Source organism: Microcaecilia unicolor, chromosome 5 (genome assembly GCF_901765095.1).
Source record: "Microcaecilia unicolor chromosome 5, aMicUni1.1, whole genome shotgun sequence".
NCBI lineage: Eukaryota > Metazoa > Chordata > Amphibia > Gymnophiona > Siphonopidae > Microcaecilia > Microcaecilia unicolor.
This window is the reverse complement of record NC_044035.1, coordinates 171,020,089-171,044,519: the sequence shown is the minus strand read 5'-3', so window position 1 is coordinate 171,044,519 and position 24,431 is coordinate 171,020,089. Positions and strand designations below refer to the sequence as shown.

The following is a 24,431-nucleotide window of genomic DNA, read 5'->3' as shown; positions in this document are numbered from 1 at the left end:
TTTCCTGTATGTGTTTCAACATTAGTGATTTGGGGGTGTCTTTTCTCTTTGGGTACCTTCATATCTTTTTGTTCCAACTTCATTGCTTTTTCTTCTGCCTCAGTTCTATTTTCAGGAACATCACAGTGTAATGGAGCAAAAGAATTCTGTAAGGGCAACACTTTTGAGGGCGGATGCTTGTGTGTCACATAACGAAGTCTGCCTGAGCCTACTGTGAACCATCTATTCTTAGGTGGCTTTATTCTTTGAGGCAGTGGTGAGAAGTTGGTATGATTCTGTGCAGTCCTAGAAGCTGCTTTAAGTGCATCCAATTCCTGCTTTACTGAGCTCCTGTTTTAAACTAGATAGCTGAAGACAGACAGGACTAGCCTTAAGTCTCCAGATGATTGGTCTTGAAACTAAAGCACCACAACTATTACAGAGAATAAAGTCATCCTGCTTGGTTGAAATGGATTTGAGCAGGTGTACTATGTTGGAGTTAACAGTCTGCAAGATTGCCTGTGTATGACTGAGGAGTAAAGTGGGCCTCCACCTGTCTCAAGGCCTCCTGTGCCCCCCCCCCCCTCGGGACCATCCATCGTCGGACCCCACCCTAAGGCGACGGGAGGATTTGACAGACTGAGGAGCCTGGGTGACGTGCTTCAGGCAAAGGTCAAGAAGCATCATCAGTCACCCTCAATGCATGGTGCCTGGAGCTCCGGGGCGTTAATGGATTCGGCACCTAAAAAGTGTCTGCACTGGGAGAACTGCGCTCCCTCCATACAGGAGGTGCGACTGTCTCCATCCGAGGGTCTTGCTCCTATATAGACCCTAGTTGGTTCTGCAACCTGTTCCCCCAACTTTTTCCGGTGTTCGCCCTCATTAGCACATCCGGGCTTTGCTCCCAAAGCTGCTGGATGGCTTTATGTAGCAATGTGCATCGGTATTGGGGGTGCTTGTGCCTGCCATACCTTCTGCTGTGTGGCCTCCAATGCTGGCATGTCTTGCGGCACTGGTATTGACTGCCACCCAAGCTTGGTACTCTCTTGATGTCGGTGGAGGAAGCTTCGCTGGAGTTCAGGCAGGAGCCGGTTTCTCGACACGGCTCGTCATCGAGGCAGGTTCGGTCTTGGACATCTCATAGAGAGATCCTGTCCGACACCAAGGAGGAGCACTCATGGGAATCTGAGGAAGATCCCAAATACTTTTCCTTAGATGAGTCTTATGGTATCCCATCTGAGCCTCCCCCACCACTTGAAAGGAGACTGTCTCTACCGGAGAGCCTTTCTTTCCCATATTTTATCATGGGAATGGCTGAGGCCATTTTATTTCCTTTGGAGGTGGAGGATGAGCCCAGGGCCAAGATGCTCGAGGTCTTGGACGCACAACTCCTGAGGAATCTGCGATGTCACCTCTCCACAAGGTACTCAAAGTCCTCATCAGGAACTGGGCGTCCCCTCTGTTTGTCCCTGTTGTGCCCAAGAGGATTGACACCCAGTATCAGATACACAGCGAACCTGGGTTTGTAAGGCCTCAGTTGCCTCATGGTTCTTTGTGGTGGAATCCGCTCTCAAAAGAGCCAGGAATACCAGGGACTATTCCTCGGCGCCCCCAGCCAGAGAAGCTAGAACCCTGGATTCTTTTGGGAGGAAGATGTACTAGGTTTCAATGTTGATCTCCTGTATACAGTCATACCAGCTCTTCACAAGCGTTTACTTGTTGAACTCGGTGAGACAGCAGTTAGACGTGGTCGATACACTCCCTCCGGAGCAGGCCAAGCCTTTTCACCAGTTGGTCAAGCAGCAGAAGGCGTGCCAAAAGTTCTTGTCCAGGGCCCTTACGGCACTTTTGATGTTTCTTCCAGGATCTCTGCCCAGAGTATAGCAATGCACAGACTTTCATGGTTGCGTGTTTGTGACTTGGAACATTCTGTTCAGCAGAGGTTGGCAGATGCGCCTTGCTGGGGGATAACCTTTTTGGAGAGAAGATTGAGGAGGTTGCTGACCAGATCAAGAAACACACTATCATCTCTTCTGTCTCCCTCCGGATGGCTTTTGCATCCATCTGCTCATCTAGAAGGTTTTTTGGCAAGCCATGGAGTGATCCTTACTACTAATTTTGGGGTAGGTACACTCCTGTGGCTTGTCAGTGTACTCAGGCTCAGCCCCAGCGTACTTGTTCATGTCAACAAAGTTCACCTAAGGCCCCTGCTACTCCCCAGTGAAAGCAGGGGGGGGGGGACGAGCTTAAGACTGGCTCCAGCAGAGCATAGCCGTAGTAAAAGTGTCAGTATTGGACAACTTGCCAGTCGGGGGCAGACTCAAATTTTTCCACCAAAAGTGGCCTCTTACAATCTCCGACCAGTGGGTTCTTCAAATAGTCCATCTCGGATACGCCCTCAATTAGCTCTCCAAACCTCCGAATTGCCCACTGAGAGCTCATTTTTTCAGCTCTCATAACAGGCAGGTACTTGCAAAGAAATTCTCAGCCCTTCTGAAGGCCCATGTGGTCAAACTCTTTCCACCAGGGAAGAAGGGGCAGGGATTCTATTCCAGGGTACTTCCTTGTGCAGAAAAGGACGGGGGGGGAGGGATGCATCTCATCCTAGTCCTGAGGTCCCTGAACAAATTTTGTCTGAAGTTCAGGATGGTTTCCCTGGGCACCCTTCTCCACTGGATTCAGAAAAACAACTGGTTATGCTCTCTGAACTTAAATGATACATATACTCGCATCCCGATACTTCCAGCCTACAGGAAGTATCTTTAGTTTTGGCTGGGAACACATCACTTCCAGTATCACAGTTGCCATTTGGCCTTGCATCAGATCCCAGGGTCTTCACCAAGTGTCTCTGGCTGTAGTTGCAGCATCGCTATTCAGATGAGTCATGCGTTCCTATATCTCGATGATTGGCTGGTGAAGAGCACCTAGAGGACAGTGCTCAGAAGTCCATGGGATGACTATTCGGGTGCTAGAGCACTGGGGTAGTTAAAATGAACCCTAAGTCCCATCTCCACCCTGTTAAGCGATTGGAGTTCATAGAAATCCTGCTCAACATGCAGAAGGTTCGAGCCTACCTTCTGGAGACGCGAGCAGACGTCTGTCTCACTAGCGTCCAAGGTTCATGTCTCTCAGCAGGTCACAGCTCAGCAGATGTTGAGATGTTGGGCCACATGGCTTCCACAATATTCGATAAGCCCATGGCACATCTTCACATGAGATCAGATCAATGGACCCTGGCTTCTCAGTGGTATCAGGCCACGGGGAGTCTACAAGATGTCATTCAGGTGTTCCCAGAGCTTATTCTACATGGTGGACCGTTTGGTCCAGTTTGACTCTGGGACTGCCATTCCAAATTCCTCAGCCACAGAAAGTGCTGATGACGGATGCATCTGTCCTGGGTTTGGGGAGCTCATGTAGATGGACAATTAACAGGGTACAATGTCACAATGATAGAGTGGATCAAATTAGGGGGGAGGGGGGTTGTGCTATATGGTAAAGAGGGGAGGATAACGTGATGCAGTGAGGAGCGTCGGACGTGAATGCCTGGTGCTCCTCAGGGTTCCCCCTCAATCTTCTTTAATCAGTGGCATATGTTTTACAATTGCCGAATTTGTTGCCATTAAGTTAAACTTAATCTCATATGGACAGATTTTTGACTCAATCGGCTGTGATGGAGTCTAAAGCGCCTAAAAAAGGGTAGCAGCATTGCAGACAAACCGAGACAAAATGGCGGCTCCTACTCAGCCCCGCACTTGAAATGCACTGAAGCAGTGATCACAGAACTTGAGGCGGTAATACAGGCCCTGGACTCTTGATTCCAACAGCTCTCAGAACAGACTGCAGGTGTTTTCACAGCTGTTGTCCGACCTGACCCAAAGAATGGTGAGCTTGAATGTCGAGTGTCTGATTTGGAAGATGGGACATAGACTACACTTCAGAGCTCTCACGGCTGGCAGAGCAGTTGAATGCACAGCAAGCTAAGCTGGAGGATTTAGAAAATCGCGCACGAAATAATTTACGTTTGTAGGCATTCCTGAGTCGGATCCAGGGAAAACTTATTGTGGCAGAGATCTGAACGCTGGCTTAATTCTATACTGGTGCTGCCGAGGGAGTTCGTTCCTATTTGTTGGAGCAGGCACATCGGTTGGGAGGCCCAGCAGCTGCCTTGGCCTTTCTGTCCAAACAGAGAAGGTAACTCCTCCTGCCTGCAAATTTGCTACTGCCACTCTAGCATAGCCTAAGGCTTACTGTGCCATATTGCTAAATCGGATGTCTTGCAAAGAGGTCAACTGGGATAACAAAGGCTTAGCTCATCCTGACAGGCCAGGAGAATAAGTGCTTCATCCCTTTCCAAAAGGGACCTTTGGAAAGGACTTTCCATAGGGGTGGAGTCCCTCCCTCATCTCTTTAACTCAGGCTTTCTCCTCATGGGGCAGGTATGGCTCTTGGACAACCCCTTCATGGGACTTGGTTAACCTGTAATTCTTTCTCCTTGAATGCCCACAGAGAGCTCTCACACTCCCAATTACTAGAGTGATCTTTGCTGAAAATAGCAGCTGGAAGGTTGCCAGCTTCTGCTAGGGGGGGATTCTTTTCTGCCCCAGTGAGCACTGGCAGCTCAAGCCATACTTGTGGCAACACACAGTTCTAAAATTTGGCCCACTGCTCTCACCAATGGGAAACCTGAGGTAGAGATGACCAACACTGACTCAAGCAGCTCTGGCCTTCCCTGCAATACAAAGTTAGCTCACCCACCTCCCCAGCATTCCAGAAGCAAATAAGTCTGCTATGCTGCTCCCTTGGCAGCCCCCACAAATCCGGTAGTGCCTGCCATCTAGCATGCACCTCAGCTGTACACCTCTGAAAACAATGCTTATTGTGCTTCAGATGATCCCCGCTGCCCGTGCTGCATCCAGGAAATCCCCTCAGCAGTTTCCTTAACATCTCCACATAGGCTTTTGACTGCTGTTTCTTGCTCCCATAGCATTCCATTTTATTTTTCTTTCCTGAGCTGGTTTAAAGTATTAAAAACAAAACAAAAAGGAGGAGAGAGGAAGAACATGGAAAGCGGTTGGCAAAGGGAGGGGGGGGGGGGGGGGGGGGGAGATTTCCCAAAGTATAACCAGATGGGGGCCTTGTGTGGACTTGCCATGTTATGCCAGCCCCCACCCTACCAACCTCCGCTAGTCAAGGGACCCCATGACACCAGACCAGCTATACTAAGCTAAGATCCAGAGGACAAGGCTTGGGACTAGGGAAGAAAAGAACCTCTTAAGCTCTATCAAGGCAAAGATTTGTAGATCAATCCCTGAGAGCTCATACCAGCCAAGGACTCAGCTATGGCCGCAGGCAGTGGACTACACCCCAGGAAGTGGGCTACCTCTGGATTCTGATGGCACCAGTTCAACCTACACAGTTTGCTGGAGACAGAGAAAAGCTGGTAAGTTCCAGGGCTGAGCCACTGCTTATATTGGTGATGACACTGGTAAAAGTCAGTGTTCTCTTCCTCCATATGCTGTTTGGGGGACCATAGTCCACTCATCTGGACTGGTTTAGCAGAAATCAAGGAAAGGAAACTAACATGTAAAAACAAATTTCATCTTAAAAACATCAAAAGCAAGACTGCTTTTTCAAAAACTGAAATCTTGCTTACATCAGTCTTCACTATACACTTAAGATATCAATGTTTTCCTAAAAACTACACAATCTGATTCAGTATGCAATTCTGATAGAAGCAAGCTCTTCACTACAAGTGGAGCACACAAAGCATGGGTCTGAGCCAGCTTAGCCACCCTTTCTGAAGAAACATTCAATAGGTTGGTCCTTGTTGATCAGAGCACCAATATGAGATCAGCATGAAACAGCAGTGGCTCTCAAAAACATTTTTCTGTGATCCCACCCCTGGGCTTTCATCCGTGAGCCCAGAACAGAAATAAGTGGTTAAGCAGTTCAGTTTTATCCTTATCAGCTTCTACATATTTCCCTCATTCACCCTTGAGCCTTACATGATGGAGACTGCAAATTTTTATGTGAAAGTACAATAATATTTTAATATGTTGTACTTTTGAGTATATAAAACATTACATCTGTCTTTATTATAAATAAGATGGTGTTAGATGAAAAAATTGTCAAGTTCAGCTGTGATGGGTCATGTGTGTTTTGTTTTATAAAGTAACATCCCATGGCCCAAGGGTGAATCATGGTGGGTGGGTAACAGGTAGTGGGACAGGACTTGAGAGAGTAAGCTCTAGTAGTGTTGTTTCAGTTACCTAACCCTAAAATTGACAGAAGGAATAGTTATTTTTAACTGTCTATGTAATTTTTTCTCCAAGATTTTTTTCTGAATCAGATTTGTCTGAAATGTAATCTTCAGGATGCTGTTGAAGTTGATAATGGTTGGCTTTTGTATCTCTGATAAAAGCCTGAAAGTAGCTAATTTTTCAGCTATACAGTACATGAGATGTGTGCAAGGTTGGTATTGTTGTTTTTTTTGTCCCTTCAGCTATATTTGAAAATAGTGATGGCTGATTCTGTAGGCCATAACTCTAGCACTACTTTCAGAAACTGGGCCTTTCTCTATAAGTATTAGTTAGGGAGGAGAAGAAAATGTGAGTGGTTTTTTACGCAACCAAATGAGCAATGGATCATAGCTTACCATTAATAGCCTCACTGGCATTGATGAAATATCCAGTGGATAGTTTTTTTTTTTTTCATAGAATGTAGTTCTTGTGCTGAAAGTTGTCTGCATGTTTAATGTTCAGGTAGTTCTATCTTTCATCAACTCCCTGCAAAAAACACATTCATATTTACAATCCTAATCTGCTAAAGCCTTGTAAGTAAGTTCTGATGTGACACTATGATACTTTAATTTCATTGTCCTTAGATGATGTGCCCCAAGCCCTTTTTTTCTCCCTTAGGGAAAGCAGATAATTTGCAGTTCTAATAATACTTTCAAGAAATACCCTCAGTGTAATTACCTATCCTAAAAAAAACTTTAGGAGAAAACACTTCAGATATATGGGTGCAGAAGCCAACAGAGGAGGAAATATTCTAAACCTAGTCCTATTGTAGTGCATGATGTGGGGCAGGGAGGTAATGGTGCTGGGGCCACTTATAAGGGATCATAATATGATCAGATTTGATAGCGGTTTTGGAGTACGTACACAAAATCCTTCAGGAAATGGAAGAAGGATCCGACTGAAAATAATAAGAAACAGCATAAGGAATGGCAAGTCAAATGCAAAGCACTGATAGGAAAGCAAGAGTGACTTTGAAAAAAGATTGCGTTGGAGGCAAAAACAGAGTAAAAAATTTTTTTTAGGTATACTAAAAGCAAGAAGCCATCAAAAGAATCAGTTGGCCTGCTAGATGACCGAGGGGTAAAAAAGGCACTCAGGGAAGACAAATCCATAGCAGAGAGAATTACATGAATGTTTTGCTTCGGTCTTCACCAGTGAAGATGTGGGAGAGATACCAGTCCCCGAAAAGGTAGGTGGTGACTTTGGTCCCTGGGGAACTGAGGAACTGAGTTCATTCCCACTTCAGACTCAGGCAGCTCCTTGTGACTCTGGGCAAGTCACTTAACCCTCCATTGCGCCATGTAAGCCGCATTGAGCCTGCCATGAGTGGGTAAAAGCGTGGGGTACAAATGTAAAAAAAAAAAAACAAAAAAAAACCTGATGAGTCAGAGAACTGAATGAGAATCTGTATAAACCTGGAAGATGTAATGGGGTAGTTTGACAAATTGAAGAGTAGCAAATAACCTGGGACCTGATGGTGTTCATCCAGAGTACTGATAAAATTGATAAATGAACTTGCAGAACTATATTTAGTAATAAGTAATTTATCTTTAAAATCAAGAATGGTACTGGAAGATTGGAGGGTGGCTAATGTAACGCCAATTAAAGAAAAAAAAAAAAAAAGGGTTCCAGAGGTGATCCAGGAAATTACACTGGTGACCCTGAAGTTGGTGCCAGGCAAAATGGTAGAGACTATTATTAAGAACAAAATTACAGAGCATATTCAAAAGCATGGATTAATGAGACAAAGCCAACATGGATTTAGTGAAGGGAAATCTTGCCTCACCAATCTATTATATTTCTTTGGAGGGGTGATCTGGTTGATACTGTGTATCTGGATTTCAAAAGGCACTTGGCAACATACCTCATGAAAGACTCCAGAGGAAATTAGAAAGTCAGGGATAGGGAGGTAGTGTTCTATTGTGGATAAAAACAGAGAGTAGGGTTTAAATGATCCGTATTCTCAATGGAGAAGGGTAGATAGTGGGGTTCCCCAGGGGTCTGTGCTGGGATCGCTGCTTTTTAACATATTTATAAATGATCTAGAGATGGTAGTAACTAGTGAGGTAATTAAATTTGCTGATGACACAAAGTTGTCCAAAGTTAAATCGCAAGATTATGAAAAATTACAGGAGGACCATATGAGATTGGGAGACTGGGCATCCAAATGGCAGATGACGTTTAATGTGAGCAAGTGCAAAGTGATGCATGTGGGAAAGAGGAACCCAAACTAGAGCTACTTAATGAGGCTCCACATGAGTCACCAACAAGGAAAGGGATCTAGGTGTCATCGATACTTTGAAACCCTCTGCTCAGTGTGTGGCGACGGCTAAGATAGCAAATAGAATGTTAGGTATTATTAGAAAGGAATGGAAAACAAAAATGAGTATGTTATAATGCCTTTGTATTGCTCCATGGTGCAACTGCATTTTGAATACTGAGTGCAGTTGTGGTCACTTCATCTCAAAAAAGATATAGTGGAATTAGAAAAGGTACAGAGAAGGGCGACAAAAATGATAAAGGGGATGAGACAACTTCCCTATGAGGAATGTCTAAAGTGGCTAGGGCTCTTAAGCTTAGAAAAGACAGCTGAGGGAGATACAATAAATGAGTGGAGTTGAACGGGTAGATGCAAATCACTTGTTTACTCTTTCCAAAAATACTAAGACTAGGGGGCACGCAGTGAAGCTACAAGTAAATTTAAAACGAATTGGAGAAGTTTAAGTAAACTCTGGAATTCATTGCCAGAGAATGTAGTAAAATAAGTTAGCAGGGTTTAAAAAGGTTTGGATAGCTTCCTAAAAGAAAAGACCATGAGCCATTATTAAAATGGACTTGAGGAAGATCCACTTCTTATTTCTAGGATAAGTAGCATAAAATGTGTTGTACTGTTTTGGGATCTGTGTCAGTATAGCAATATCTATGTTCTTATGTTATGCTCTTAGGTTAAAGCTGTTGATAGGCTTTTTCCTCCTAAGGTTTTTCAGGATAGTTTGTTGTTAGGATTTATTTACTGCCTTTTTGAAGGAATTTACTCAAGGCAGTGTACATCAAGAATAAGTTAAACATAAGCAAAAGACAATATAGCAATAAAAATATTCAAACAATACAAAGTATGGCATAGTATGATACATTACAATATCAACACAATATGTAATAAAACATTTTCTTAGACTGCCTAGAGTATAAGCAAAGAAAATAAAGGGATTAATTTAAAGAAAGTTGCAACTGAAGTCAGAAAAATGCTTGAACATTATCTTAGTTAGGGGTAGGAGTGGGTAATCACATCCTGCTATAGTATGTGCAGCCAGTGTCATTTAATTCTTCCATTAAAGGCCTAGTTGAAGAGCCAAGCTTTCACCTATTGTTGCAGTGGGATATTTCTTGAAATTAGTATTAGTATATACCACTATCCTCAAGATTCAGTTGTGCCTTGTAGTTCTCACAGCTGTCATCATGTCTGTAAACTGAACTCTGATTATCTGACCCATGAGAAATCTTATTTATTCTGTGCATTATGCTACATTTACATCAAACATAAAACGGTGCAGCTGATTTAATGAAGAGCTAATTCATTAATTCATATAAAAGCACTGTGCATCAAATTGGTAAAACTGGTTTTCCATCTTGAGTCCATACATCAGGCAAAAAAAAAAAAAAAAACCCCAACCCCCCTATATATGAAGTGATTTCTTCTCCAGCTGTTTTCCCTGTGTGTTTCTTTTGCTTAGTATATCTGGTCAGTTTGGTCCATAGTAAGCTGGACAAGAATGAATTTTTATTCCTCTTTAAAAAGAACAATCTACCCAATGAAAGACTTTCTCAATCCTGTCACTGAGCCCAGTATTATCTCAGTCAAGCACTTTGGTAGATCTGCTGCTTCCATTAGCATTGGTGGTTGTTGGAAGTTTCAGAATTGTTTATCGATTGTGTTTGTGAATATCTGTTGTTGTTGCTTTGTTATTCTATTAATGCTCTGTCTCCTGCTATACATCTAAATTGGGCCTTTTTGAATTTTGTTTCCATTTGTTGTGTATGATGTCAAAAGACTTCTAAAAGGCACTTTTTGCATTTTCCCTTTCAGCGGACTTTTCTCAGGTGTGGCCAGAGGCAAACCAGCACTTCAGCAAAGAAATAGATGATGAAGCAAACAGCTATTTCCAACGTATATACAATCATCCTCCCCATCCAACTATGTCAGTGGATGAGGTGAGTTCTCACTGTTACTTAAAATTGGGGACTGGGTGAACAGTTTATTTTTTTGAACTACAAATCAACTTTCAAAAAAGTAAATTTTGTTTTACTTCTAGGGATATAGAATTCATTTTTATTTATTTGTTACATTTGTACCCTGCACTTTCCCACTCATAGCAGGTTCAATGCGGCTTACATAGTAGTAGGATTACAAACTAAAGTGTAGAGAGTACAGGCTAGCTTAGCAGAGTAAAGGAGATGGAGTAATGGAGATGTGTAGGTAGGTAATATGAGGAGAAGGGGTAAGGTGGTAGGAGAAGGCGCTAGTTTTAGGCTAGATAGAGATAATCAGGGGATAAGGTCAGGGTAAGCATAGTGAAAATTGGAAGAGACGTGGTCTGAGTCATTGCCGTTGCAGGATCAGGTAATGAATAGATGGATTCGTAGAGTTAGGACGTGGCGTTTGGGTAAGCTTCCTTGAATAGATGGGTTTTCAGAGATTTTCTAATGGACTACTGTATATTCTCAAATATAACTGAAGTTTTGGTAAAAAAAAAAATACATTGCATCTGTTTATATTTGATCCTTCCCCCCACCCCCCCTTCCCTGTGGTGTCTAGCATTCCTCCCCTTTCTTCCCTTTCCTGGGTCGGCTGCCAGTGTGGGGCCTTATGTATCTGCTCATGGCCTGCCAAGTTCCACACCCTCAAAAACAACTCATGCACACAGATTATAAACTCCGTATCCATGATTGACATTTTGCCATTCTGATATTTATTTCATTTTCCTCTTCAGTTCAACTGGGAAAACTTCTTAATAAATATCGTTTTCCTTTTGGTTGCTATGCATACTGCCAACTAATTTGTGGCTGTGGGCAGGGTCAGATTAGGGCATTGGCAAACTATGCAGTTCTTTGTATCCATTTGTTTAAGGGTATCTTGTGAGGTGTGCTTAGGACTTGAGAGGCTATTAACTACCTGGCTGTCTGGATATTTTCCAGAGTTCCTAGTCTGGGGATGTACTGTTCTGAACAAGTGAGTGTTATCCCCTCCTACCAGCAGATATGAAGGTTGAGAAAACTGATCTTTTCTGGTGACCTCACCAGTATAAGCATAAGCTGCTGGTACTGGAAAGTTACAGTATTTTTCTGTACCTCTAGCAGGTGGTAAGTGGTTCAGTCTGGTGCTCCTGGTCCCTGGCGTAGGTTCCCAGCTCTGCAGGCCATAGCTGCACAGCTTAGTAGGTAGAGCCTAACAGATGCTCCCAGGTTCCGGTCCTGAACCAATCTTGGTAGAGCGTGGAATGCAGATGCTTCCCACACGCTCATTAAACTTTAATGCATGATTTCTTTCTATCATTGCTTATGTATGATATGCATTCAGAGAAATTCATATCTTCATAAACATGTTTTCATTGAAAAATTAAATTTATTTTCTTGCAAGCAGCCAGCTACAGTTCCATTATACAAATCATCCAGCAACATTGCTTATGTATTATATGCATTCAGAGAGATTCATATCTGCAATTGTACTTCCTTCATCTGTTTGGCAGTGAAAAAGCAATGCCAACCAAAAAAAAAAAAAAATCACTTAAATACTTCTCTGAGGACAATCAGTACTATTTATTCTCCGTGTGGGTAATGCGTTCCCACTTGGTTCGGTCCAGAGTTTGTAACAAGCTTTTAAGAGCTTTGTGGAGTGAGACATGCTTTTGTCGCACATGGGTGAGTGGCTGCGAGAGCTCGGTTACCGCAGTACAGTGTCAGCATTGACAGGTGTTGCACCAGCATTGGAGCATCGGTATGTATGACTGCTAGACCTGTATTTGTTGCAAACAGCGGTGTATCGAGTGAGTCTTCACCTGCCTCGATGCTGACTGCTGTACAGGGCCCCCAGGACCTTCATCGGACCAGAGGTGCCTCGATGCAGACTGCTGTACAGGCCCCCGGGACCGACCTGCATCAGACCAGAGGTGGTGTGAGGATTTGATGTCATCCTTTTCGGCATCAAGGACCCTTATGGAGACTGAGGGATATCATCTGCACCCCAACCTTCAGTCCCTGGCCCTAACAGCCTGAAGGTTGAGAGGCTAGCAATTGCTTCTGTAGGCCTTCCAGAGAGTGTCTCCCGTGTCTTGCTTCCAAGAAAGATTCCACTAAGAGATGTTAACTGTTTTAAATGGAGGAGGTTTGCTGTCTGGTGTGAGAGCAAGGCCCTAGATCCTTTCTTGCCCTGCACAGAACCTGCTTGAATGTCTTCTACACCTAACTGAGTCTGGTCTCAAGACCAACTCTGTAAGGGTTCACATCGGTGCAATTAGTGCTGTTCAGTGTGTATAGGGTAAACCCATCTGTGGACAGCCTCTAGTTCGCTTCATGAGAAGTTTGCTTTTGTCAAGCCCTCCCTGTCAAATCTCCGCCTGTGTCATGGAACCTCAAAGTCCTCACCCAGCTCATGAAGCTACTTTCGAGCCACTGGATTTTTGCCATCTGAAGTACTTGACCTGGAAGGTCATTTTCTTGGTGGCTGTTACTTCAGCTCATAGAGTCAGTGAGTTTAGGCTTTAGTGGATGCATTTTATGCTAAGTTTCATCACAACAGACTAGTCCTCCGCATGCACCCTACGTTCCTTTCAGAGGTGGTGTTGGCGTTCCATCTGAACCAGTTGATTCTTAACAACATTTTTTCTCCGACCTAATATCCATCCTGGTGAGAGCGCCTTGCACACATTGGACTGTAAATGAGCATTAGCCTATTACATGGAGTGGACCAGGTCCCACAGGCAGTCTGCCCAACTTTTTGTTCAGCTATTTCAAACAGGATGAGGGTCTCCACCGGGGAAACACACAAACAGATTGTATTTTTTCACTTATGCCCAGGTTGGGCTTACTCCGGAGGGTCATGTCAAGGCTCACAGAGTCAGAGCCATGGCTGCGTCGGTAGCCCATTTGCGTTCAGCCTCCATTGAAGAAATTTGTAAGGCTGCGATGCGGTCTTCAGTCCACACGTTCACATCTCACTAATGCTTTGAGCAGGATACCCAGCATGACAGTCTGTTTGGGCAGACAGTTTTGCAGAATCTGTTCGGGGTGTAGAATCCAACTCCACCCCCCAAAGGCCTGTTTTATTCTGTTCTAGGCTGCACTCTGTATATAGTTTCAGGTTGGTCAGTTTTGTGTCCTTGCCGTTGCGAGGCCCAATTGACCAATGTTTGTTGTTTTCGGTGAGCCTGGTTGCTAGGGATTGCCGGAGAAAATCCGCCAAAAAAGCGGAGAACTCAAACACCCCACGATAAAAAACAGAGTCACAGAAAAAGTGGGAGAGCGACCAAGGAAGCCAGAGACTGGAGGATGTGGGAACAATGAATAATTTTATTAAGAAATAGGGATTGCCCACATGTCCTCGGCAAAAGTGAAGATATGTTCCTGTAGCAGGTATTCTCCAAGGACAGCAGGCCTTATATTCTCACAACCCTCTCACCTCCAGGGCTGGTCTTAAGGCGAGGCAACCGAGGCGGCCGCATAGGGCCTCGCGCTCAGGGGGCCCCGCGCGGCGCGCCAGAGGTCGCCCCACCCCGACCTCCCGAGCCTCAGTTCTCCCTCCCTCTGACGACGCGCGGTGGCGTGGTGGGGGCGATCCGCCCCGGATGTTGGCGGGTGGGGGGGTGTCCCGCTCCCGCTGCTCCCAACTTGTCCTACCGTTAAAAAAATAATTTGGAAGCACCAGAGGCCCAGGCAGCGCCTCGTCATGTCTGCCCTGCAACTAAAAATCTCTTCTTCAACGTCGTTGGGCCTTCTCACATTGAGTCCCGCCCTCCTCTGAGGTAACTTCCAATTACCGCGAGGGCGGGCGGGACTCAATGTGAAAAGGCCCAACGACGTTGAAGAAGAGATTTTTAGTTGCAGGGCAGACACGAGGCGCTGCCTGGCCCTCCGGCGCTTCCAAATTATTTTTTTAAAGGCAGTGAGGGTGGTGGGCGGCAGGAGAAGGAGAATGGAGGTGGTAGGTGGGTCGGGGGGAGACTCAGATGGGAGAAGAAGGGTGTGTGGGGGTGGGGGTTCTCAGGTGGGGGAAGGGTGGGGAGGGGGTTCTCAAATGGGAAGGAGACTACTACTACTACTTAACATTTCTAAAGCTGAGGTGCGGAGGGGGTTCACAGATGGGAGAAGGGGGTGGGGAGGGGGTTCTTGGATGGTTGCAGGGGACGGGGGGGGAGGGGACTGGGGTTCTTGGATGGGAGAAGGGGACTGAGGTGGGGAGGGGGTTCACGGATGGGAGAAGGGGGTGGGGAGGGGGTTCTTGGATGGTTGCAGGGGACGGGTGGGGAGGGGACTGGGGTTCTTGGATGGGAGAAGGGGACTGAGGTGGGGAGGGGGTTCACGGATGGGAGAAGGGGGTGGGGAGGGGGTTCTTGGATGGTTGCAGGGGACGGGTGGGGAGGGGACTGGGGTTCTTGGATGGGAGAAGGGGACTGAGGTGGGGAGGGGGTTCACGGATGGGGGAAGGGGTGGGGAGGGGGTTCTTGGATGGTTGAAGGGGACGGGTGTGGAAGGGACTGGGGTTCTTGGATGGGAGAAGGGGACTAGGGGAGGGGGTTCTCGGATGGGAGAAGGGGACTGGCACTGGGGTCTGAGAAGGGGCCATATGGGAAATGGGGGCCATGCCTGGGGCTGGTGGGAAAATGGGGCATGCGTGGGTCAGGTGGGAGAATGGTTCTGAAAAGGGGGGCCCTAATACAAGGCATGTGGATGAAGGGGGCTGGAACAGGGGGCTGAAAAGGAGGGTAGGTGGGATAAGGGGGCTAGTACTGGGACTGGAGGCTGAAAAGGGGACAGGGAGAAGTGGCTGGGGGGCTGAAGCTCGGGACTGGTGGGAGAAAAGGTCTGGGGCTGAAATGGGGAACTGGTGGGATAGTGGGGCTGGAACTGGGGGCTGAAAAAAGGGGCGGAGAGAGGGGCAGATCCTGGATGGGGGAGCGAGAGGGAGGGCAAACCCTGGATGGATGGGAGAGGGAGGACAAATTGTGGATTGAAGGGGCAGTGAGAAAGGGCAGATAGTGGATGGAAGGGACAGAAAGGGCAGACAGTGAATGGATGGGGGAGAAAGAGAGGGCAGACAGGGGCAGATGGTGGATGGATCATGGAAGGGGCAGAGATAGAGGGCAGATGTGGATGGAAGGGGCAGGGATGGAGGAGACAGCAGAGAGGGCAGACACTGGATGGCAGAGAGAGACCGAAGACAGATGCTGGATGGAAGGAAGACAGTGAAAAGAAGATGAGGAAAGCAGAAACCAGAGACAACAAACTGTAAATAAAATATATTTAATTTTTTTTGCTTTAGGATACAGTAGTATTGTAGATGTGTTAATAAATGTTTATAATGAACATGTAAACAAGGTAATCTTTTTATTGGACTAATTTTAATACATTTTGGCTAACTTTCGGAGAACAAACCCCCCTTCCTCAGGTCAGTACTATACTGTATTGACCTGAGGAAGGATGTTTAGGCCTCTGAAAGCTAAATCTATTAGTCCAATAAAATGGTGGTATTTTATGTTCTATATTTGTTTTATATCTGTTTGTTAATTTGTAAAGTGGTGATTGGTATTTGTTAGTTTTTTTTCAAATTTACATCTGCTGTCTTTATATTTTGCACAGTACTAGGGGACATTTTCTGTTTCTGTGGTGTTGCATTGTATGCAGAGTCTGGCATCTTGGGGGTTCAGTTTAATTTTTGTCTAAATAGAAAGTTTAAATATTACTACTTATTCTATAGTGGATTAGGGTGTATCTGTGTTTGTGAAAAAGACATGGCTTTCAATTGGCATTGACTGCAGGATCGACGATCTGTACTATTCTGTCTGGTTTCGTTTTACAATAGGTGAATTGATGTTTCTAGTGCTCACTGTAGTGTTTTAAGATGTTTTCCTTTTCTTTGTGTGATTCGTAGAAATGACTGCTTATGGTATGGTAGAATTGCTCAATAGGTCCTGAGTGTTTTGTATTCTCCGAGGACAAGCAGGCTGCTTGTTCTCACGACTGGGGTGACGTCCGCGGCAGCCCCCACCAACCGGAAAAAAGCTTCGCGGGACGGTCGGCACGCAGGGCACGCCCACCGCGCATGCGCGGCCGTCTTCCCGCCCGTGCGCGACCGCTCCCGCCAGTTCCTTTTTTTCCGCGTCTGGAGAGAGTCGTGCCCCGCCGCTCTCTCTGATTCAGCCGCCGGATTTTCGATCGCGTTTACGCCGATCGTGCTTTTTCTTTGTTTATTTCGGTTTAGTTACCGTCCGGTTTCTTTTAAAAAAAAAAAAAAAAAAAGAAACCCTGCGCGTGTGGAGCACGCGCTCCCTTTTTTCCCTCGCTTCCAGCGGGGACGCTCGTTGCGGCCTAGTGGCCGCACGGTCGTTTCCTTTTCGTGGTGTGATTTCAGCCACCATTGACGACTTTGACTTCGCCGACGCGATTTTTCCGTCGATGTCCTCGAAGGTCCCGAGTGGATTTAAAAAGTGTGGTCGCTGCGGCCGGCCGATCTCGCAGACCGACACCCACGCTTGGTGCCTCCAGTGCCTCGGGCCGGAGCACAATATCAAGTCGTGTTCTCTGTGTCTCGGTCTCCGGAAACGGACTGAGGTTGCGAGGCAAGTTCTGCGGGACCGTCTTTTGGAACTTGCGCCGGCCCCTCGACGTCGACCTCGAAGGCATCGGTATCGACGCCCGGCCCTTCGGTACCGGTATCGATGCCCGAGACATCGGCACCGATGGCAGCGACCCCAGGAGAACAGGTCCCGTCGGCCCGCCGGTCCTCCGGTGAGAGTGGGGGTGAGAGGCCGCGTGGGCAGTCGGCCCCGGTCACTCCCTCAACTCGTGGGCCACGGGACCGAACCCTGTCTGACCCGGTACCTCGAGACCGAGGGGGATCGACCTCCTCCTCCTCCATGCCTTCCGGCGCCGGTGACGGGCATCGTAAGAAAGATAAGAAGCGTCGTCACCGGTCGCCCTCGGTGCATCCAGATATCGGAGAGGAGGCGACGCCGAAGCGTCATCGTCGAGAGGAGAGGTCTCCGTCGGTTGTGGAGGTACCGACGCGTCGGGGTTCCGGCACCCTCGGTGCCGTCTCCTGGCCCCCAGCAGCTTCTGGCGCCGACACCCCTACCGGCCCCACCGCCTTTCCCGGCAGCGGGCCTGGACGAGTGCCTCAGAGCCATCCTTCCGGGGATCCTGGAAGGGCTGATGCGCCAGGCTGTGCCGGCGCCGGGGGTGCTTGCGCCCTCGGCGCCGATAACTGTGGCGCCGGCGAGCTCTAGCCCGGCGCCGGGGCCGTCGACACTGCCGCCGCTTGCGGTGCCGGTCTCGACCGCCACGCAGGTGGAGTCCCCGTCGACGTCGATGGAGGGAGCTCCGTCCCCGCCGGCGCGGGAGTCCACCGCTCGACGACACCGAGACCTTGGTGCCTCGACGTCGAGCCGGGCCCGGTTCAGGACTCAGCTACATGAGCTTATGTCCGACACCGAGGATGAGGACTCGTGGGGGGAAGAGGAGGACCCTAGATATTTCTCCTCAGAGGAGTCTACGGGCCTTCCCTCGGACCCCACGCCTTCACCGGAGAGGAAACTCTCACCTCCTGAGAGTCTCTCCTTTGCCTCCTTTGTGCGGGATATGTCTATTAGCATTCTCTTCCCCGTGGTCTCTGTGGAAGAGCCGAGGGCCGAGATGATCGAGGTCCTCGACTATCCATCACCACCTAGAGAGTCCTCCACGGTGCCGCTGCACAGTGTCCTTAAGGAGACGCTGCTTCGGAACTGGGTGCGACCATTAACTAACCCCACCATTCCCAAGAAAGCAGAGTCCCAGTACAGGATCCACTCCGACCCAGAGCTAATGCGGCCACAATTGCCCCATGACTCAGCGGTCGTGGATTCTGCTCTCAAGAGGGCACGGAGTTCGAGGGATACCGCCTCGGCGCCCCCGGGGCGGGAGTCTCGCACTCTGGACTCGTTTGGGAGGAAGGCCTACCAATCCTCCATGCTCGTGACCCGCATCCAATCATACCTGCTCTATATGAGCATTCACATGCGGACCTATGTGCAGCAACTGGCGGACCTGGTCGAGAAGCTCCCGCCGGAGCAGTCCAGGCCTTATCAGGAGGTGGTCAGGCAGCTGAAGGCATGCAGAAAGTTCCTGTCCAGGGGTATCTATGACACCTGTGACGTGGCATCTCGTGCTGCGGCCCAAGGTATAGTGATGCGCAGGCTCTCATGGCTGCGTGCCTCTGACCTGGACAACCGCACCCAGCAGAGACTGGCCGACGTCCCTTGCCGGGGGGATAACATTTTTGGTGAGAAGGTCGAGCAGATGGTGGACCAACTGCATCAGCGGGAAACCGCTCTCGACAAGCTCTCCCACCGGGCGCCTTCAGCATCCACCTCCACAGGTGGACGTTTTTCCCGGGCCCGGCAGGCTGCACCCTATTCTTTTGCGAAGCGTAGGTACAACCAGCCGGCCCGAAGGCCTCGTCAGGCACAGGGACAGCCCCAGCGTGCTCGTTCTCGTCAACAGCGTGCGCCTAAGCAGCCCCCTGCGCCTCCACAGCAAAAGCCGGGGACGGGCTTTTGACTGGATCCACGGGAACATAGCCGCCCTACAAGTGTCCGTACCGGACGATCTGCCGGTCGGAGGGAGGTTAAAATTTTTTCACCAAAGGTGGCCTCTCATAACCTCCGACCAGTGGGTTCTCCAAATAGTGCGGTGCGGATACGCCCTGAATTTGGCCTCCCTGCCTCCAAATTGTCCTCCGGGAGCTCAGTCTTTCAGCTCCCATCACAAGCAGGTACTTGCAGAGGAACTCTCCGCCCTTCTCAGCGCCAATGCGGTCGAGCCCGTACCACCCGGGCAGGAAGGGCAGGGATTCTATTCCAGGTACTTCCTTGTGGAAAAGAAAACAGGGGGGATGCGTCCCATCCTAGACCTGAGAGGCCTGAACAAATTCCTGGTCAAAGAAAAGTTCAGGATGCTTTCCTTGGGCACCCTTCTGCCAATGATTCAGAAAAACGATTGGCTATGTTCCCTGGATTTAAAGGACGCATATACTCACATACCGATACTGCCAGCTCACAGACAGTATCTCAGATTCCGCCTGGGCGCACGGCACTTTCAGTATTGTGTGCTGCCCTTTGGACTCGCCTCTGCCCCACGAGTGTTTACCAAGTGCCTCGTGGTGGTAGCGGCCTACCTACGCAAGCTGGGAGTGCACGTGTTCCCATATCTCGACGATTGGCTGGTCAAGAACACCTCGGAGGCAGGAGCCCTCCGGTCCATGCAGTGCACTATTCAGCTTCTGGAGCTGCTGGGGTTTGTGATAAATTACCCAAAGTCCCATCTCCAGCCAACCCAGTCTCTGGAATTCATAGGAGCTCTGCTGAATACCCAGACGGCTCAGGCCTACCTTCCCGAAGCGAGGGCCACCAATCTCCTGGCTCTGGCTTCGCAGACCAGAGCGTCTCAGCAGATCACAGCTCGGCAGATGTTGAGACTTCTGGGTCATATGGCCTCCACAGTTCATGTGACTCCCATGGCTCGTCTTCACATGAGATCTGCTCAATGGACCCTAGCTTCCCAGTGGTTCCAAGCCACCGGGAATCTAGAAGATGTCATCCGCCTCTCCACCAGTTGCCGCACTTCACTGCTCTGGTGGACCATCCGGACCAATTTGACACTGGGACGTCCATTTCAAATTCCACAGCCCACAAAAGTGTTGACGACGGATGCATCTCGCCTGGGGTGGGGAGCTCATGTCGATGGGCTTCACACCCAGGGTCTGTGGTCCCTCCAGGAAAAGGATCTGCAGATCAACCTCCTGGAGCTCCGAGCGATCTGGAACGCACTGAAGGCTTTCAGAGATCGGCTGTCCTGCCAAATTATCCAAATTCGGACAGACAATCAGGTTGCAATGTATTACGTCAACAAGCAGGGGGGCACCGGATCTCGCCCCCTGTGTCAGGAGGCCGTCGGGATGTGGCGTTGGGCGTGTCGGTTCGGCATGCTCCTCCAAGCCACGTACCTGGCAGGCGTAAACAACAGTCTGGCCGACAGACTGAGCAGAGTCATGCAACCGCACGAGTGGTCGCTCCACGCCAGAGGTGGTACGCAAGATCTTCCGAGAGTGGGGCACCCCCTCGGCGGACCTTTTCGCCTCTCAGACCAACCACAAGCTGCCTCTGTTCTGTTCCAGACTTCAGGCACAAGGCAGGCTAGCGTCGGACGCTTTTCTCCTCCATTGGGGGACCGGCCTCCTGTATGCTTATCCTCCCATACCTTTGGTGGGGAAGACCTTACTGAAGCTCAAGCAAGACCGCGGCACCATGATTCTGATAGCGCCCTTTTGGCCCCGTCAGATCTGGTTCCCTCTTCTTCTGGAGTTGTCCTCCGGGGAACCGTGGAGATTGGAGTGTTTTCCGACTCTCATCTTGCAGAACGACGGAGCGTTGCTGCACCCCAACCTTCAGTCCCTGGCTCTCATGGCCTGGATGTTGAGGGCGTAGACTTCACTGCGTTGGGTCTGTCTGAGGGTGTCTCCCGGGTCTTGCTTGCCTCTAGGAAGGATTCCACTAAAAGAGTTACTTTTTCAAGTGGAGGAGGTTTGTCGTTTGGTGTGAGAGCAAGGCCCTAGAACCTCGTTCTTGCCCTGCACAGAACCTGCTTGAATACCTTCTGCACTTATCAGAGTCTGGCCTCAAGACCAACTCAGTAAGGAATCACCTTAGTGCGATTAGTGCTTACCATTATCGTGTGGAAGGTAAAGCCATCTCTGGAGAGCCTTTAGTCGTTCGATTCATGAGAGGCTTGCTTTTGTCAAAGCCCCCTATCAAGCCTCCTACTGTGTCATGGGATCTCAACGTCGTCCTCACCCAGCTGATGAAACCTCCTTTTGAGCCACTGAATACCTGCCATCTGAAGTACTTGACCTGGAAGGTCATTTTCTTGGTGGCAGTTACTTCCGCTCGTAGGGTCAGTGAGCTTCAAGCCCTAGTAGCTCATGCTCCATATACCAAATTTCATCACAACAGAGTAGTGCTCCGTACCCACCCAAAGTTCCTGCCGAAGGTGGTGTCGGAGTTCCATCTTAACCAGTCAATTGTCTTGCCAACATTCTTTCCCAGGCCGCATACCCGCCCTGCTGAACGTCAGTTGCACACATTGGACTGCAAGAGAGCATTGGCCTTCTACTTGGAGCGGACACAGCCCAACAGATAGTCCGCCCAATTGTTTATTTCTTTCGACCCTAACAGGCTAGGGGTCGCTGTCGGGAAACGCACCATCTCCAATTGGCTAGCAGATTGCATTTCCTTCACTTACGCCCAGGCTGGGCTGACTCTTGAGGGTCATGTCACGGCTCATAGTGTCAGAGCCATGGCAGCGTCGGTGGCCCACTTGAAGTCAGCCACTATTGAAGAGATCTGCAAGGCTGCGACGTGGTCATCTGTCCACACATTCACATCACATTACTGCCTCCAGCAGGATACCCGACGCGACAGTCGGTTCGGGCAGTCGGTGCTGCAGAATCTGTTTGGGGTGTAAATCCAACTCCACCCTCCAGGACCCGAATTTATTCTGGTCAGGCTGCACTCTCAGTTAGTTGTTCTTCGTAGGTCAATTTCTGTTGTACCCTCGCCGTTGCGAGGTTCAATTGACCTGGGTTCTTGTTTTGAGTGAGCCTGAGAGCTAGGGATACCCCAGTCGTGAGAAACAAGCAGCCTGCTTGTCCTCGGAGAAAGTGAATGATACATACCTGTAGCAGGTGTTCTCCGAGGACAGCAGGCTGATTGTTCTCACCTACCCTCCCTCCTCCCCTTTGGAGTTGTGTGTTTCATCTTTTGCTAGTCATTCAACTGGCGGGAGCGGTCGCGCACGGGCGGGAAGACGACCGCGCATGCGCGGTGGGCGTGCCCTGCGTGCCGACCGTCCCGCGAAGCTTTTTTCCGGTTGGTGGGGGCTGCCGCGGACGTCACCCCAGTCGTGAGAACAATCAGCCTGCTGTCCTCGGAGAACACCTGCTACAGGTATGTATCATTCACTTTCTCGGCATACCTAGTACTGGATTTTGGAGGGGGGTGTTAAAAAATGACCGGGAGGGAGGGAGGGGGGCCTTGGAGCTGGGAGCCCTAGGGGAGGAAGCCCTGGAGCTGGGGGCCTTGGAGCTCGGAGGGAGCGGCCCGGGAGCTCGGAGGGTGGGGGTGGAGCTAGGGTGGGGGTGGAGCTAGGATGGGACGGAGTTAGGATGGGGGCAGGGCTAGGGTGGGGCCCCATCAAATTGGTCTGCATAGGCCCCGCACTTGCTAAGACCGGCCCTGCTCACCTCCCCTTGGAGTTGTCTCCTATTTTCTTTTATGCTTAAATATTGTACTGTAGTAACTGCTCTCTTGCAGTGGGCAGGAAGGTATGCGCGGTGGAGCATGTTTGCACTCCACAAAGATCTGAAAAGCTTGTTACAAGCGCCGGACCAGGCAACGCAGGATTGCGTTACCTGTACGTGAGAATATAAGGCATGCTGTCCTCAGAATACCTTCTACAGTATATACACAGGATTGCGTTACCCGGATGTGAGAATATAAGGCCTGCTGTCCTCAGAATACCTCGGAATACCTTCTACAGTGTATACAGGGGAATATCCTGGAGATGGGACCACAGATACTGTCAAGGGTATACCTGGGAATGGAATGGATATCGCGCAGTTCATGGAAAAAAGTGTTTTTGAATAGCTTGAAAAGCTGAAAGTCGACAAAGCCATGGGGTCAGTTGGGATATATGTCAGAATATTGAGGGATCTCGGAAAAATCGTGCAGGACCTCTTAAGGAGTTATTTAATAGATCCTTGGAGACTGGAGTGATTTTCTGAGATTGGAGATGAGCCGATAAGCTTCCTCTTCACAAACGTGAGGATGGGGAAGAAATGGCAAACTACAGACCAGCAGGCCTCACTTCAGATGTTGGGAAAGTAATGTAGATGCTGCTCAAAGAAAGGATTATGAACGTCCTAGAAGTAGGATATGAGGCAACATTGTTCTACCAAGAGAAAATCTAGCCAACTAAGTCTTTCTTTTGGCTTAATGATTAGAGAACCAGTTAAATTACATGCACTAGATGTAGTCTACTTGGATTTCAGCAAAGACTTTGGTAAGGTCCTCATAGGAGGCTCCTAATATGCTAGCAGGCTGACCCAAGGTGGTGAACTGCGTGCGCCTCAGCCGGATCCCTATGCAGCATAGTTGCCTGCCGTGACAGTGACTGCTCCGGAAGACATACCAGTGGGGGGTGGAGAGGCTGATTCCTCTCCCCTCCTCCCGGTGAAAGGTGGCCCCTTATAACTGTTTACGCTGTAAAAGCGTTCCGCACCGGGGGTCGTGGAGGATGTCACCCACATGTGAGAATTAATGGTTTGCTATCCTTGGAGAATACCTGCTATAGGTAAGTATCTTTCCCATTTAATATTAGTTTTTTGTGGAGATTATGTAATGCAGTGAGCACAGGAGTGTTCTAGAGCTGCTCTGGAGTCCCCACTAATTTGCCCACATTGTTCAGTAAATGTTGAATTAATGTGAACTTATCTGCTGCAGGCTCAGTTCGAATTAGAGACTTGCATGGGAATGGGGTTCGCGGGAATCCTGCGGAACCCACAGGATTCTCGTGGGGACGGAAGCAATTCTGTGGGGATCCCGTGGGGATGGAAGCAGTTCCTGTGGGGTTCCCTTGGAAGTGTATGCTGCACTTGCGCCAGCCTCTCACCTACCGAATACCAAGTTCTTTGAGTGCTGTCTCCTCCTCCTTGCTTTAACAGCACAAATGTGGAAAGCCTCCATTAAGAAGGTGGTAGAGATGAAATTCAAAAAGGCATGGGATGAACACAGAGTATCTCTATTTAGGAAATGGGTTATAAAAAACCTAAACTAAAATTGCTGCATGTGTGGA

At 48.8% G+C, this 24,431-nt stretch overlaps 1 protein-coding gene across 1 annotated transcript in view; it reads left to right on the top strand.

The window, feature by feature from the left end:
• The window catches only part of CNOT1 (CCR4-NOT transcription complex subunit 1), a 1,017,784-nt gene that overhangs the window by 407,662 nt on the left and 585,691 nt on the right, over positions 1-24,431 (top strand). The window contains 1 exon segment of the mRNA XM_030203593.1: positions 10,363-10,487. Coding sequence (XP_030059453.1) covers positions 10,363-10,487 — 125 coding nt within the window.